At 37.3% G+C, this 16,972-nt stretch overlaps 1 protein-coding gene across 1 annotated transcript in view; it reads left to right on the top strand.

Annotated features, from left to right (window-relative positions):
- ITGA8 (integrin subunit alpha 8) overlaps positions 1-16,972 on the top strand; it is a 227,081-nt gene that overhangs the window by 122,637 nt on the left and 87,472 nt on the right. The window contains exons 16-20 of the mRNA XM_044678920.1: positions 6,294-6,349; positions 8,368-8,522; positions 13,415-13,552; positions 14,060-14,127; positions 16,319-16,466. Coding sequence (XP_044534855.1) covers positions 6,294-6,349; positions 8,368-8,522; positions 13,415-13,552; positions 14,060-14,127; positions 16,319-16,466 — 565 coding nt within the window. The remainder of the gene's footprint in view (positions 1-6,293; positions 6,350-8,367; positions 8,523-13,414; positions 13,553-14,059; positions 14,128-16,318; positions 16,467-16,972) is intronic.

Below are 16,972 nucleotides of genomic sequence, written 5' to 3'. Positions count from 1 at the left end.
TGGTCACAAAGCTAATAAGTGCTTGAGGTCAGATTTGAACTCAGTTCTTCTTGACTCCATGTCCAGCATTATCCATCATGGCACGTAGCTGCCAACGGTGTGTTTAATGTTTAGTAAGCCATTGCAAAAGTAGATAAGATGACATTTTTTAAATTTTTAAATTTTTTTTCATTTTTTTAGAAAAACTTTTCCCATGGTTACATGATTCATGTTCTTGCTCTCTCTCCCCCCCATTCCCCGCCCCAGTAGCTGACACACATTTCCACTGGTTTCTTCCTGTGTCAAGATGACTTATTTTTTTTTAAACCCTTGTACTTTGGTATATTGTCTCATAGGTGGAAGAGTGGTAAGGGTGGGCAATGGGGGTCAAGTGACTTGTCCAGGGTCACACAGCTGGGAAGTGACTGAGGCCGGGTTTGAACCTAGGACCTCCTGTCTCTAGGCCTGACTCTCACTCCACTGAGCTACCCAGCTGCCCCAAGATGACTTATTTTTAAAGAAGATATTAGACTATGCCATCACCACCATCATCATCATTAGTAGTAGTAGTAATACAACTACTCAGAAAATGACACAGTGGCTAGTTTATTAGTTATGGAGTCAGAAAGATCCGAGTTTGAATCCTGCCTCAGACATTCCCTAGCTATGTGAGCCTGGAGAAGTCGTTTAGACTCTCTGAGCCTCAATTTTCTCATTTAAAGTGGAAATAATATAATATGGAAATAGGTCTTGATAGATGACACATGTTGAAACCAGTGGAAATGCGTGTTCGCTATAGGGGCGCAGGGTTTTGGGGAGGGGAAGGGGAAAGTAAGAACACAAATCATGTAACCAATTTTTCTAAAAACAAAAAACAATTAAAAAGCAAAATAAAAATAAAAAACAAAGTGGAAATATGAACACCTTCACTGTGTTGTGAGGAGCAAATGAAACACAGCTGAAAAGTCTTTGCAAACCCCAAAGATCTGCATAGATATTTAGTTGGTTCATAATATAAAGCATTGGACTTGGAGTTCCGAAGACTTGTGTTCAAAAGCAGCCTCATACACTTAATAATGTTGTGATCCTGAGCAAGTCATTTAATCTCTATCTGCCTCAGATTCCTTATCTCTAAAAGGAGGTTAGTCATAGCATCTACCTCATAGAGTTGTTATGAGGATAGATTGAGATAATATTTGTAAAGCACTCTACAAGTGCTAACTGCTATTATTAGTGGTAGCCTTATTATTATTAGGATACTAGAAAAGCCAACAAAAACTCAAATATTGCCTTTCCTTTTCAGGAAAAGAGGCCTCCTAAAATGGTGTATCCAACTCTCAGAGGGGCAGGATGCAGAACAATCCAGTCTGAGCCAGAGCAGTTATTTCTGGCCCATGTTTGAGTGTTATTGATGGCCCTTGGACAGGAGTCTGTGCTGGAGGCAAAGCCTTTGAGGGTGGAGGGCAGGCAGGAAGGAGGACCCTGAAGAATTCTTTCTAAAACATTCTGTTAAGTTCAAGCCACCACTGAGGAAAGGCTGGTCCTCTCCCCCTCTTCTCTACCAAGAGCATTTGGCAATATTTGAGAGCAGCCCCGAGCCCATAAGAAAATAAAAAGGGTTGTAACCACAAAGTATTATGACTAAAACATGACCTGGGAGATGGGGAGAATTAAGGAAAAAAGTTAACCTCCATCCTCTCTCTGTTCATGGTGAATGACCAGGAAATGAGCTATGAGGACTACCTGAACAGGAATCTTAACCCTTTAGAGGTCACCCTGTAGCACCTGGCTGCTCACATCACTCATGAAGGAGGTAGCATTTCCCTAGCTGTAGACACACAGTTGGGAAGAAAATGGTGGTGCCCTGGAAAAGGATTCTCTTAAAAGGATTTCTCATTTTTTATATATTTTTATAAGGCTTAAGTGGGTTTAACAGATTACAGGCACTGTTTTGCTTTGAGGAAAGAATATTACTTTTTAACAAGGAGAGCTCCTACATGAGTCAGCTTCCTGCTGTGGTAGATGATATTATTTGAAGAAAATATCATTTATTACATGAATAAATACATTGCAATTATTTATTCAACAGCTTAATTGTATGAGTGCTACAATAATGTGAAAGAAGTTTTCTTTCATGTACCCAAGGATTTTTATTTTTTTTTGTATTAGCCACGTGCCTTATGAGAATGTCATTCAATCTGACATAAACGGATTTCCCTGAAGGTTTTGTTCCTGGTTCTACAATTTTAATTTTGCTTCTCCTTATGATTGAAGAAGAGCTATTGATTATTTTTTGCTGTAGTTTTGCTCTATAGTTGATATAACCTTGCACTGAACATCTGAAAACAATTAGGTAAATTCTAACAGGAAAATAATTCGGTCCCACTGGTCGAGATTTTTGTATTTTTTAGCCAGCTATGTACGTAGCTTGTATGAAATGCCTGAATGATATTTTGAAATTAGTGAAGGGAAGCAGACATTTTAACAAGGAAGTATAGAAATATGGGTTAACATCCAATATTCATATAATATTTCTTAATTTGTCAAAGCAAAGCTATGTGGTACAATGAAGGAACAATCTGGAAGAGAATGACCAGGGTTCAAATTCCATCTCTGAAGTTTTATCCTGAGTGACCTTGGACAATTCTTTTAACCTTACTATTAACCTCATTTTGTTCATTTGTAAAATGAGAGGGTGTGATTGCTTGATAATCTCTGTGATCACTTGCAGCATTAGTTCTACAATCTAGGGAAAGGATAATGAAAGATCATAACAAACTCTGTGGTATAGTGGGAAAAGGGTTGGTTTTAGAAGGCAGCGTTCCTTTCCCACATGTTCACTAAATGACGATGGGCAATCTCTGTGGACCACAGTTTCCTCATCTGTAAAATGAGAGGACTACATGATTACCTGTCCTCTAAAGTCATTTCCAATTGTTTCCAAGACATTTTTTTCATGTAAAAAATTCAGCGGTTTCTATTTTAACAACTCACATTTATGTAACATTTGACTTAGTTTACAAAGTGATTTCTTCACAGCATCCCTCTGAGAGTGGTAATGCATCATCATTCCCATTTTATCTGTCCCCATCTATAAATGGAGGTTCCCCAAGGTTGAATGACTTGCCCAAGATCACAAAGCTAGTCAGTAGCAGAGCTAGAAGTGAAGTGCAACAAGCAGTCTTCTGACTCCAAGCCTCCATTTTTGATATAATGGAAAGAATGCTAGTCTCAATGGTTTTCATATCCTATTTCACTTTTAATTAACTCCTTCTTTATTACACAGGACTAATCACTGCAGATATGCTGAAGGAATCCTTTCAAATGTCACTAGGTTAGGAGGTCTTCAGTACTCACTGAGCTAGAAGGTCATAAAATGTATTGCCCTACCTCCAGGCAAGGCCACATGGAAACCATCACAGACATATGGTTTTCTCTCTCCTATTCTTAATGGTCTCCATGGAAGGAGAGTCTTTGGCAGGATCTTCACAAAGAGACTGGCTTAAATCAGAATTGCCCATCAGATTGCCTGCCTACTTTGAACCAGCGGCCTCAACCCCAGCTAGAACTTTTAGCTCCAAATCAGTGCAGGGTTCTGATGCAGAAATAACACACATCTTCCCCAGGTGGCCCCACCAATTGTCTTTTGCAATCAAAGGGCTCACCCGAAAGAATACAAAATTCTATGGTGAGTTTTTAAGTCATCCCGGAGCATCTTAAAATTAAAATCAATATGTGTGTCTTTGGGAAACAATTCTTGAAGGGATTAATCCATCCCAATTTTTAAAAATTAGATTATGGACCTTTATTTTATTATAACAATATATTTTATGTATTATATATATATAATATAGCATAATAATATAATAACCTTAAATTAATAATTAATTGTGGACCAAAGCAGCCAACCCAAGACTATTTTCTACAGATTGGCAAATACCCTTCCCAAAGGTTGTCGCTTGAGCCAGGTTTAAGTAGTTAGTAATCATCTGTAGCTAAGTCCAGTCTGGGTGAAGAAAATTAAAATGCTTTCAAATCAAGGTTATACAGTCGAGAATAGTTCACGTGCTTGTCATCTCAGCTCCAAGGGGGATTGAGGTTGGCAGATCCCATGAACTAAAAGTTAAATGACTTGTCCAAGACCCCACAGAGAGGAAGTGTCAGAAGTGACAATAGCATCCAAGGTTCTCTAGCTCCAAACCCAGAGTTTTCCACTGTATCATACTGCCTCCTNTGTATTATATGTATATATATAAAATATAGCATAATAATATAATAACCTTAAATTAATAATTAATTGTGGACCAAAGCAGCCAACCCAAGACTATTTTCTACAGATTGGCAAATACCCTTCCCAAAGGTTGTCGCTTGAGCCAGGTTTAAGTAGTTAGTAATCATCTGTAGCTAAGTCCAGTCTGGGTGAAGAAAATTAAAATGCTTTCAAATCAAGGTTATACAGTCGAGAATAGTTCACGTGCTTGTCATCTCAGCTCCAAGGGGGATTGAGGTTGGCAGATCCCATGAACTAAAAGTTAAATGACTTGTCCAAGACCCCACAGAGAGGAAGTGTCAGAAGTGACAATAGCATCCAAGGTTCTCTAGCTCCAAACCCAGAGTTTTCCACTGTATCATACTGCCTCCTATGAGTAATTAAAAAGAGCTTCTGCAAATGGTGATGTCAACAATGGTATAGTTTCTCAGAAACAAAGAGAGATTTCAAAATTAAACACTTTAATATAACATTTTCAAGTGGCTGGTATTAGCCCAAAACTCCACACCAGAAAGAATCTTCATAGCATTTTAGCCTTGAGAAGAGTTTTACTACTAAGGGGAATGATCTATTTTAAGGCACTTAGAATATCTAGAGAATATGACTTAGATCTACCTTTGAGTGGAATGTTATTTTTTTCTAATAAGAAGCTAAGCAATTCCAAAAAGACAGAGAGCAAAAGGAAATTTTCCATTTAGGGCCCAGCCTGTGTCTGAAATTTCAAGCTACAATCAATTATTTATCTCACTTGCAAAATTCTAATTGAAACAGAAGTTGGGTCCAAGTTTGTGATTTCTCTTGGGAAATCGAATAAACACTGGTAATAGCAGTGAGGTTTCAGACAAAAAAAAATTTTTTTTTCTTAGTGGTATGTGGCAAATTATTTACCCTGAAGGAAGGCATTGGCTGAGGTCACAGAAGATATATGAATCCCAGATGTGACACATTTTCATTATATTTGACACAGGAAACTGACACAATTATAAAAAAGCTTAGATATAATTTGCTGGTTTTGAATTTGGTAAATACTTGAATTAATGCTGCTATTTGAGTATTATCATTTTCTAGTTTTTATGTAGTATTTGAAGGATTACAAAACTCTTTAAATTTTATTTTATTTGATTCTCCTAACAACCCTTCTAGCACAAGTCAGCAACTATTCTGCAATTTATAACATTAGGCGTTTGCGAGGCGAGACTTTGATGTTAATATTTCTTGCCTTGAGTCCTACTCCCAGTATGTTTCAGGGAATAGATATGAATCATGGGCTTCCTGATTCCTTCTTCTTTCTGATACATTAGGCCTCCCCAAAACAATGGCTTAGTCCTTAAGTAATAATAATAGCTTACCATTATTCATGTGTGTGTCTATTATAGACCTGCAATTTTATTTATTGGCATTTATTTTTAGTTCCAAATTCTCTTCTTCCCGCCATCTTGCACTCCCACTCCAGATGAAGTCATATAAAACTTTCAGATTATACATGTGAAGTCATGTAAAATTGTCCACCTTGATAGTCACCTTTATATGGCCCTTTCTTTGCACATTATAAGAGACTTATAAAATAATAGATAATAGAGTATACAAAAGGCTTGTAACTGGAATTATGAAAATTATCATTATAAATGTATTTAAAAGTATTATAAACTGCAACTCAGTGAAGGAAACACTCCAAGTGTTATCCTTTTTTTCATATGAAGAAAGTAAAATGAAGTCAGTCATAGTAATCTATTTTTATTCTTATTTTTTAAATTATTATGATCCTTATTTTTTAGTTGAGAAACAGAAAAACCTAGAAAAAGTGACATTACCAAGCTCATATAGTTGGTGAGTGCAGTCTGTGGTCTAGAATCCAGATCTACTGATTCTCAATAACTCTACAACTGTGAAAATTTAGTAATAGAGATGTTCTGTTTTATTGTTGTTGGCAAAGGAAGGCATCAAAAAAATTAAGAAGTCCCATTTTGTTGCCTTTATTTGGGAAAGAGGAAACTACATTTCAGAATTTGGCATTTATAAACTAACAATTTTGTTTTTTTAATAGCTTTACCTTGAGAGTGTGTGCATCTGTAGAAGGTCAAAGCATTTCAAATACAGTAGGTAAGCATCTTTTCATATCCCTATATGTATATGTGTATATAGATGATAGAGTAATGAAATTCTATTTCCTGTAGTCATACCTCACTCTTTACCTTGTCAAAAAGCAGTCTTGAAACTGATTCTTTTTAAAAATAATATTTTATTTTTTTCTCATGAAAAAACAAGTTTAACTTTTTTTAAAACTTTGAGCCAATATTTTTCCTCTCTTCTTTCTGAGAAGGTAAACAATATGATAGATATTTTGCATATGTAATAATGCATAGTATTTTTACATCTTACTCATTTTTGTGGAAGAGAATTAGGACCAAGAAAATGAAGAAAGCAAAATTATAGTATGTTTTGGTTTGTATTCAGATTCCACCAATGTTTTTTTCTCAAGACAGATGCCATTTTTCATCATGAGTCCTTGAGTTTCAAGGTATTGCTAAGAATAGCTAAGTCATTCACACTTGTTCATCATCTAGTATTGCTGTTACTATATATAGTGCTCTCCTGGTTCTGCCCACTTTACTTTGCATCAGTTCATGTAGATCTGAAACTGAAAAACTCTTGATTCCAAATGAAGTTTCTGAGGATTGTTTAAGATGAGCAGATAGAATCATGGCACATTCACAATTTGTGTAAATATAACTAGGGTAATAAGATTATCAGATCAATAAACTATTAGAGATAAAGCTTACTTTAATTTTAGGGGAAATATTTTTGGCAAAAATTCTCAAGTCGTACTTGTGAAAAAGAGAGATGTAGACTGGCCAACATGATAAATGGGTAGATCTGTAACTGGTTGAATGACTGGGCTGGGAAAGGAATCTCTACTTGTATATGTAATAGCTGAGCATGTTTCAAAATTTTCAGAAAACAAAAAACTTTTGAGAATGTTTCTAAAGTAACATTGATAAGTGGTTTAGAACATAGATGACATTCACATGAAATCTGAAAATGATATGAAGCTGAGAGGAAGAGGCAGCATCTCATGTGATAGAACAGAGATTCAAAACAAAAAATAAAATCTTGAGAAGCTAGAATATTGGGCTTAATCCAGTAATAATAAAAGTAAATTCTGACAGCCTCAGAAAACAAACTTTATAAATACAAGTTGCAGAAGACTTGGCAAAGTCATTCCACTGGGGATGGGGGCAGAATCTTGGAGTTTAATAAAGTACAAACTGTGTAGAAATCAATATGCAATCAAAACAGCTAATTTTATCTTGGACTTCCTTAAGGTAAAGTGTCCATTATAAGGAATATAAGAGTATCGCTGCCTCTTCCCTTAAACCAGATTGTATTGAGATAGTTGTGTTCAATTTGAGATGCCATAGTTTATGACAGCTACTGAAAACCTTGGGAGCATTCAGAGGAAACCTACCTAGCAGAAATGGGGAAGGGGCCTGGGATCATGCTCTCTAAAGATCAGTAGAAAGAATTGGGGCTGTCTAGCCTGCAGAAGAGAAAAGGGATGGTGTGCACAAATCTGTTCTCAAACACTAGAAGGGCTGTTATTGGGAAAATGGAAGAGACTTGAACAATTGGGTCCTTAAAGATACAATTGGGAGGAGTGGATGGATGGTACAGAATCTGATTTTCCATATCAAGGAAAGCTTTCTAATAATTGAACCTACCCAAAGGAGAACCAGTCTTCTCAGAAGGTTTGGGGTTTCCCCTCACTAGAAGTCTGCCAGCAAAGGCTACTTCGCAAGTCGGTGGCTGGAGAAATTCTTGCTGAAATGCAAATGGAATGAGATTCTCTGTGATTTACCTTCTAAGTTTGAGTTTCCATGATTCTTTTATCATCAAAAATAGTTGTTAGCATGACCCATTGTGTAGTTATTAAATCTTAGAAGTGTCTTATTAATTCCTTCAACTTTTGTTTCTTGATTTTTCGATTCCCACTACAAAATGTTTTTTCTCTTAAAGAACCAAGTTGAAGCAACAATCCTTTTTTGTGTGCATGAGAAAGCATGTTGTTTCTTAAGCAATGTTTTTCTGTGTTAAATGTTTAATTTACTTTTGTCCTGTAGCTCTGATAGCTGATGTACAGTTAGATTCATTGAAACAGAAGGGAGCCATTAAGAGGACCCTCTTCAGGGATAACCATCAGTCACAGTTTGTCTTCCCTCTAGTAATATACCAGCATCAATCACTCCAATGCCAAGACTTCATTATTTACCTTCGAGTAAGTCTCTCCAAAATCATTTTTTCTGGCCTCTATTATCAGTAGGGTTTTGTAAATTTGTTTTTTGTTCAGTTGTTTCAGTCATGTCTAACTCTTCATGATTCCCTTTGGGATTTTCTTGGCAAAGACACTGGATCAGTTTGCCATTTCCTTCTCCAACTTGTTTTACAGATGAGGGAACCGAGGCAAACAGATTAAGGGAAGTCCCTTTATCAATAAAGATCTATAATTTACAGTTCCAGAAGTGGCCAGGGCATTAGACACTAACCTTGCCCACAGTTATAAAGCCAGTATTTTTTGGAGGAGGGATTGGAATCTGTTTCTTTTTAATTTGAGGTCTATCTACTACAACTCTGTTGCCTCTCAACATCCAGAGGAACACTTTGAAATCTCAGTAAAACTTCTAATCATTCTTTGCAATTTTGCCATTCTTAGGTTCAGTGAGCTGCTGTGGTCTCTTTTTAGCTTTTGTAAAGCACCTTCTATCTGCTAAGCTTCAGTGATACAAATACAATGAATGAAACATTTCCAACCTGCAAAGATTTCATATTTTAATATAAAAGAAAGCATCTTCCTCATGGGTTCAGCCCATCATGGAGTCACAGTTGGTCCTGCCCCTAGAAATTCTATTAAAAGCTGTATTTAAAAGTTGCATACAGTTTATCTTGAAGGCTTTCCACCACCAGAATGGGCAGCTGAGAACAATTCCAATCACCATGAAGGTGGCAGAAATAGGCACCGTGGAGCCCATAAAGCTTGATCAGACATCAAAGATGCTAAGGTCCTTCACTGCATCCTGGACTATCCACAGTGGTCTTGAATTTGGTCTTGCCACTGGATTTTGGTGACTCAGGAAGAGAGAATGAGGTTGACAATGTCACCTCACTCCGGTACAGTTCATATCATTTTATTTTTTATTTGATCTTGGGGGCTCAGGAACAGAGGAGAGAAGGTGATTTTTTAAAAAAAAATTTACAATTTAAATAAGACAGTATGGTATACCGAATAGATCTCTGGACCTAGGAGTCAGGAAACCTTGGATCCAATCTACCATCCAATACTCTTTGGCCATATGACTATGACAAATCACAACCTGAGCCTAAGTCTCATTTATTTCTCTAAGACCTATCTACTACACTTTGCAATTTGGGACCTGCTTTTGGGGGACAAGTTCCAATAACTTCAAAACCAGAATTTGTGTTTGTATATATATAATAATTTGATATTTTTCAAGCCCTTAATAATGACTTACAAGTGAAAGGAGGGCAGAACATAGTTGAGAGACCCAGTTTGTTATCCTATGCCTATCACTTACTACCTTTGTGACTTTATTTTTTAATAATTTTTATTTTTTAGAAAAGTTATCCATGGTTACATGATTCATGTTCTTACTTTCCCCTTCACTCCCCACCCCCCACCTCCTCCCCCTCCTGTAGCTGACGTGCATTTCCACTGGTTTCAACATGTGTCATCAATCAAGACCTATTTCCAAATTGTTGTTAGTTGCATTGGTGTGATAGTTTCGAGTCTACATCCCCAATCATGCCCGCATCAACCCATTTGTTCAAGCAGTTGTTTTTCTTCTGTGTTTCCTCTCCTGCAGTTCTTCCTCTGAATGTGGATAGCGTTCTTTTCCATAAATCCCTCAGAATTGTCTTGGGTCATTGCATTGATGTACCTTTGTGACTTTAGACAAATCACCTATCTCTGAGGCTAAATTTCCTCATCTATAAAATGGAGCTATTCCCAAATTAGGTCTCCAACATTAAAGTGACTTTGGGAAGAAGAGCAAACAGATGCAAAAACATCTGAAAAATGAGGGGGTTGGACAAGATGACTTCAACGATGGCATTTTGCTCCAAACCTATGATGATTGTGGAAATTCTAATGTTTATCATTAATCTCATTATTATCAAATAATCAACAAGCATTAAATAAAAGCCTACCATGTGTCAGGCACTGTTCTAGGAACAGAGGATACATATATGAGTGAGACATTCCCTGCCCCCAAGGACCTTACATATTAAAGAGAGAGAGAAATATATAGAAAGAGACAGAGAGATAGACAGAATGGCAGAGGGACACAGAGACGCAGAGAAAGACAGATCTATGTATATGTATATGTATATGCATATACATATGTTTTCTTAAATTCTAATCTTCTGTCTTACAGCAGTCTAAGACAGAAGAGCAGCAAGGGCTAAGCAATCAGGGTTTAAGTGACTTGCCCAGGGCCACACAGCTAGGATCTCTCTGAGGCCAAATTTGATTCCAGGTCCTCCCAGCTCCAGACCTGGTGTTCCATCCACTGTGCTACCTAGATGCCTCAGATTCTTATATTTAAAATGCTGTAATCAGGGGACGTCAAGGTGTCTCAGTGGAATGAAAGCCAGGCTTAGAGACAGGAGAATTTAACCCTCATTGCCTAGCCCTTACCACTCTTCTGTGAGTGAAAAGGGAGCAGAATAGAAATTACATAGTATTGATTCTAAAACAGAAGGTAAGGGTTTAAGATATATATATATATATATACATATATATATATATATATATATTCAGCTGAAAGTTGAGGAGGGAGGATGTGTTATTTGTTTGTTTTAACACCAAGTTTCTTCAAGGCACCCCTTGTCCCTTTGCTATCCAGCTGGAGAGACAGAAACACTCCTATCCATATTGGGGCTTCCCCAGAATAGTCCCTCACTCAGGTAGGATAGGTGACTGTGTCTAGTTTGCTGCTCTTTGAAATTCACTTATTCATTCAAATACTCTTAAGTCACTCTCATCCTTCATCCTCAGGAGCTAGAGGTTGCCTTGGCCATTGTCTAAGAATTTTATTTGCATCAATGAAACCGAATGGCAGTAAAAATTCTCAATTCAATTATTTTCTTTCCTCTTTCCTACTTCCCTCTGATATTTTAGGCACGGCTAAGAAAAGCAAATTGAGACCTGAGTTTGTTCAAAAACTGGGGGTCTCTTTCTACACCCCGAGTTCATCTCCACACTGTCAGGAGGAGGGGAGCACATTTCATCAACCCTCTTGAATCATGCTTGTTTATCATGTTGATCCCAGTTCTTTAGGCTTTCAAATCAAATCCACAAACTTTTACTAAATCTCTAGTTCCTAAAGTCCCAGGCACCTATTCACAGTTATAACCTGTGCTAGAAACCTGCAACACAGAGACAGAGACAGAAGTCAAAGCCCCTGTCCTCAAGATACTTACATTCTATTGGGAAGAAACAATACATACACAGACAAGGAAATGCAAAATGTATACAAAGTAAATATACAGGCGTACACAGTAATATAGAAAATGAATAGCTTAATTCAATTTTTTTTAAACCCTTACCTTCCATCTTGGAGTCAATACTGTGTGTTGGCTCCAAGGCAGAAGAGTGGTAAGGGCTAGGCAATGGAGTTAAGTGACTTGCCCAGGGTCACACAGCTGGGAAGTGTCTGAGGCCAGATTTGAACCTAGGACCTCCCATCTCTAGGCCTGGCTCTCAATCCACTGAGCTACCCAGCTGCCCCTAGCTTACTTCAATTTTAACTGCTTGTATAGTGAGCCCTGCAGCAACCTACCCTAAATTTTATCACTTGGTTTTTGAGTATCTAGCACAACTGCCCTTCACACAGTAGCCACTTAATGGGTGCCCAAATGAACAAAGTTTAAGCACCAACCAACACATCTTTAGTTAATCAATCAATCAATCAAGAAATGAACATTTATTAAGTGCCTACTATGTGCCAAGAACTGTGCTAAGTTCATACCGATAAAAGAAAGGTGGAATAAAATGATATATAAGGAACAAAAAGGAATGAAGCTATGCTCCCCTAATCTGAGCTCAAAGAAATTCATGAACTCATAAAAAGTGCACGGAATTATGTAGGTTTGGAGATGAGATAGAAAGAGGGGAAAAGTTTATTCTCTGGTACCCTGAAACCACAAAGGGAAGTATTGTAAATTGGAAAAACTATATACGTCCCTATATATAGGTAAATTGGGAGAGGTTTTTTTTTTTTTCTTAATATGTTTATGGGCTTATTTATACAACTTTTCTTTTATCTCTACAGGAAGCTTTGGATTTTTTTGTTTTTCCTTGAACTTTGGTTCAAGCCCTTGCTATATTTCTTATTGCATAAATAGACCTTTTTTTTACATTAACAAAAAAATAAAACAAAACAAAATAAAATAAAACTCATCCACCATCTTTATGAAAGGGACAATCCAGTCCATGATGCTTTTAATTATATTTTTAAAATTGTTTTCATTGTATGCTATGCATATTGCAAACCTATGCAAATTTGGGGGCTAAACACTTTGTAAGGTGAGGAGAGTGAGTCTGTGTGAAAGGGTGACTGAGAAGAGTTATTCCCAAGAGCATCTGTATGTTCCCCATAGGATGTCAGTCTCTTGCCCTCCTGACTTCCTTCATATCGCAACTAAAATCCCACCATCTACAGGAAGCTCTTAATTCTCATGCCCTCCCTGTTTTCATTATCTCCAATTTATTCTGTTATTTCTTGTTTGTACATAGTTAGTCACCTTTTTAGACTGTGAGCTCTTGGAGAGCAGAGGCTTATTTTTTGGTTGTTTTTACCCTTTCTTTGTATCCTTAGACAGTTCCTGGCACATAGTAGGTCTATAAATAGTAGGCACATAAAACTTTGTTGAAGTTTTTCAGTGGTTTTTCAGTGGCCTAGAAGACTGAATTTTGATAGCTACTATAGGCCACACAAAGCAACAAATCTCTCAGTTTGTTTTTGTGATAATTATTTCAGTCACTCAGTGTTGTTTACAAAAAAAAAAAAAAAAAGTCATGTCACTGTCATAGATTAGCATCTTGTAGCTATTTCATGGAGCCTTCTTTAATTTTGTGATTATTTCCCCCAGGATGAAACTGAATTCCGAGATAAATTATCTCCAATCAACATTAGCTTGAATTACAGTTTAGATGAATCCACTTTTGAGGAAGGCCTTGCTGTCAAACCAATACTGAACTTTTACAGGGAGAGCATTGTTAATGAGCAGGTATGATCCGGGACCCTCTCTCGTGGCCTCTATTCCACCAAGCCATGGAGCTTGTTTATGTGACCTTGAAACAGATCCCAGCTCTTTGTATTTCATTCCTGCATGCAAACGTGTAAACAGTTTGGAATTTTTTTCTGACATGTTTCTTGAAACACTGCATCATTGTATTTTCGGAAGCCCTTCCCTTTGTGAAACCCAGATTTAATTCATTCAGAATGTGAATGTAATGGAAGCAATACAGCCTGTAATCTTCCTGACATTGCCAGGGCTACATTCCATATAACCATTTTAGATTGAATTGGGATGGGGTGGGGGAGAGAGAGGGGGAGGAGATAGGATGTAAATTTGACTCCTTTGGTCAATCTGTAGAACTTGTATCCAGGTGGAAATGTGTGTAGTGTAAAATGCACATTTGTTTAATTTATGGCTTTACTAGTTGTTTTTGAAAGAAGGCTATGATTCAGGTTTTCCAAGAGACCATTGATGCTTGTTTTGAAAAAAATGTAGGCTCACATCCTGGTGGACTGTGGAGATGACAATATGTGCATTCCTGACTTGAAACTTTCAGCTGTACCGTAAGTTTAAATAAATAAACTTGTGTATTATACCTAATGGAATACAGGTGTTTACTTAAAGCTTCTCTAGAGAACGTATATGCTGCCCACTGCTAAGTTGAGGAGCTTGGCTGCACTTGGAGCTGGTTTAGGTCAATTCTTTGTCACTTGTTTCAGATGACACACCCTGGGATTTTGCCTGAGTTCTTTCATCCTTCAGAGACAGGAAAAAATATATCCAGATATTATATGTACATATATATAGTATTTTAATTACATATATTTATGTTTTTATATCATGTATGCAAAATATCCATATATAATACATTTTAAACAATTTTATAGGGATAGAGATTATATTTTATATGTATATTTATGCATACTTAAAACATAATGATGATATATCTAAACAGATGATAGATGGATGGATAAACAGACAGACAGATAGATAGACAGGCAGACAGATAGATAGATAGATAGATAGATAGATAGATAGATAGATAGAGATGATAGATAGATGATAGATGATAGACAGACAGATAGATAGATAGATAGATAGATAGATAGATAGATAGATAGATAGATTAAAGAGAGATAATACATAGATGATAGATAGATAGATAGATAGATAGATAGATAGATAGATAGATAGATAGATAGATAGATAGATAAAAATATACATTTAAAGGCCCTGGAATTCAATGTTTAATGAATCTCTGTGGATATGTATGTATGATTAATTTATTAATGAAAAGGAATCTCATTTATCTGCTGATTCATGAGAAAGACAAAATAAGGTGTGGCCATGCTCACACCTTACATGAGTGATCCCTAATTATGTTTTTGTAATACACCAAATGTATCCTCAATTACCTCAAGAGGTATTTTAATAATAACTGCAAAGTTAAAATATACCTATCTACATAGACATATCAGTATATGTAATTCTCTGTAATTTTTAAGACATATTTTAAAGCACTCTGATAAAATTAAATGAGCAAATAATTGTCTTAACTCCTAAAAGTTGGGGTACCACCGATCTAGGCATTTAGAAGTTGCATTGTATTTTATTTTTTTAAACTCTTAACCTTTCATCTTAGAATCAATATTGCATATTGGTTCCAAGGCACAAGAGTGGTAAGGGCTAGACAACAGGAGTAATTACATGACTTGCCCAAAGTCATACAACGAAGAAGTATCTCAGGCCATAGTTGAACCCAGGACTTTCTGTCTCAATCCACTGAGCTACCTATCTGCCTCCTGCACTGCATTTATTACCATAGAAAATTGAAGAGCAGATCAAAATAGCCAGTTCTGTGTTTATTGCGTGTGTGGAGTAGGGTCAGGAGGAGGGGAGATTTTCACGCCTACCCTCAGGATAGCTGTCAACAGCTTCATGAGACTCCCTGCTGCCCTCGGTGCCTGGGGTCTTCCTTGTGAACTTTCTTTGGCTGCTGGGTCATTCCTCCACGCTGGGAGGTTAGGGAGGCAGTAGTTCTGAACAATTGTCAAATACCAAAGGGCTGTTCCTCAGCCATAGTGTTCCAAATCTCTTAGCTTGAGTTCTTACCTAGGGAGCTTCTTCCATTGGTTTCATGTTAAGAGGTCAGAAAGCCAGGACCTTTGGTTTCAATTGCTCTGGGGCTCATCTTATTGACTAATTTCCTTTCCTTGAAAACTCTTTCCCCACATCCTAGCTTCAGGGTCCTTGTTTTAGACTTTTTTTTTTAACCCTTACTTCTTTCCTTTTTGACTCTTCCTGATTCCTTTTGACTTGTCAGGGATGATGCATTGTACTGATCCTTCGTTAATGGTAGCTTTACTTCTCTCCCACCCCAAATCAGCCTTCTTGCATCCTTTTCTTTTTTTTTTTTAAGCCTTTACCTTCTGTCTTAGAATCCACAGTAAGTTTCAGTTCCAAGACAAACGAATGTCAAGGGCTAGCCATTTGGGGTTAAATGACTTGCCCATGATCATACAACAAGGAAGTATCTGAGGTCAGGTTTGAACCCAGGACCTCCTGGCTCCAGATCTGGCTCTGTCTCCACAGAGCCATCTATCTGTGCTTCTTCCATTCTTAATCTGGCACATTTCCATAGTGCTTCCTTCCTAGTCCCAGTTAAGCCATTGACTAGGAACAGCATCCTCCAGTAGGGCACCAGCCATTGAAGACCCACCATAACTAATAAGTCCTCTAACTCTGCGTTTGTAGAGACAAGCAGCAGCTGATCATTGGAGACGAAAACCACCTAATGCTTATCATAAATGCAAGGAATGGAGGGGAAGGAGCCTATGAAGCTGAGCTCTTTGTGCTGATACCCGAGGAAGCAGATTACGTTGGTATTGAACGCAACAACAAGGTAATCTTTAAAATAATTTCTATTGAGACTGATGCAGAGGGCCGGAGTCAGAAAGACCTGAGTTCAAATCTAGCCTCAGACCTTTATCGCCTGAGTTACCCAAACCAGATCTTTTTAATCCCTTGGAATCTCAGTTTCCTTATCTTTGCAATGGTGATATCTGCCCCTTCATCATAAGATTTTATTCACTGAGCAAGTATTTCTGAAACCTGTCAGGCATTGTGCTAAGCTTTGGGGATACAAAGATAAAAACAAATCGCTTCCCCACCTTAAGAAATCAACATTCCACTGGAATGCAGGCTTGTTTAGAGTGACCAACTAACATAGGTAGATCGATTCCCAAACTCCAAAGTACTAAATACACATGAGAATATTTTAGTAGTCAGCTCGATTTGGAGAGGCCCTGTCTGTCGCTCTTTTCCTTGCCTAATAGGGCAGGAGAATTTTACCTCATGGTAGTAATTATAAGAGAAATAAACCAGGAAGAAGAAAAGATTTGGGCTCAG

This window comes from Gracilinanus agilis, chromosome 5, assembly GCF_016433145.1.
Source record: "Gracilinanus agilis isolate LMUSP501 chromosome 5, AgileGrace, whole genome shotgun sequence".
Taxonomy (NCBI): Eukaryota; Metazoa; Chordata; class Mammalia; order Didelphimorphia; family Didelphidae; genus Gracilinanus; species Gracilinanus agilis.
This window is presented reverse-complemented; position numbering and strand designations above follow the sequence as displayed.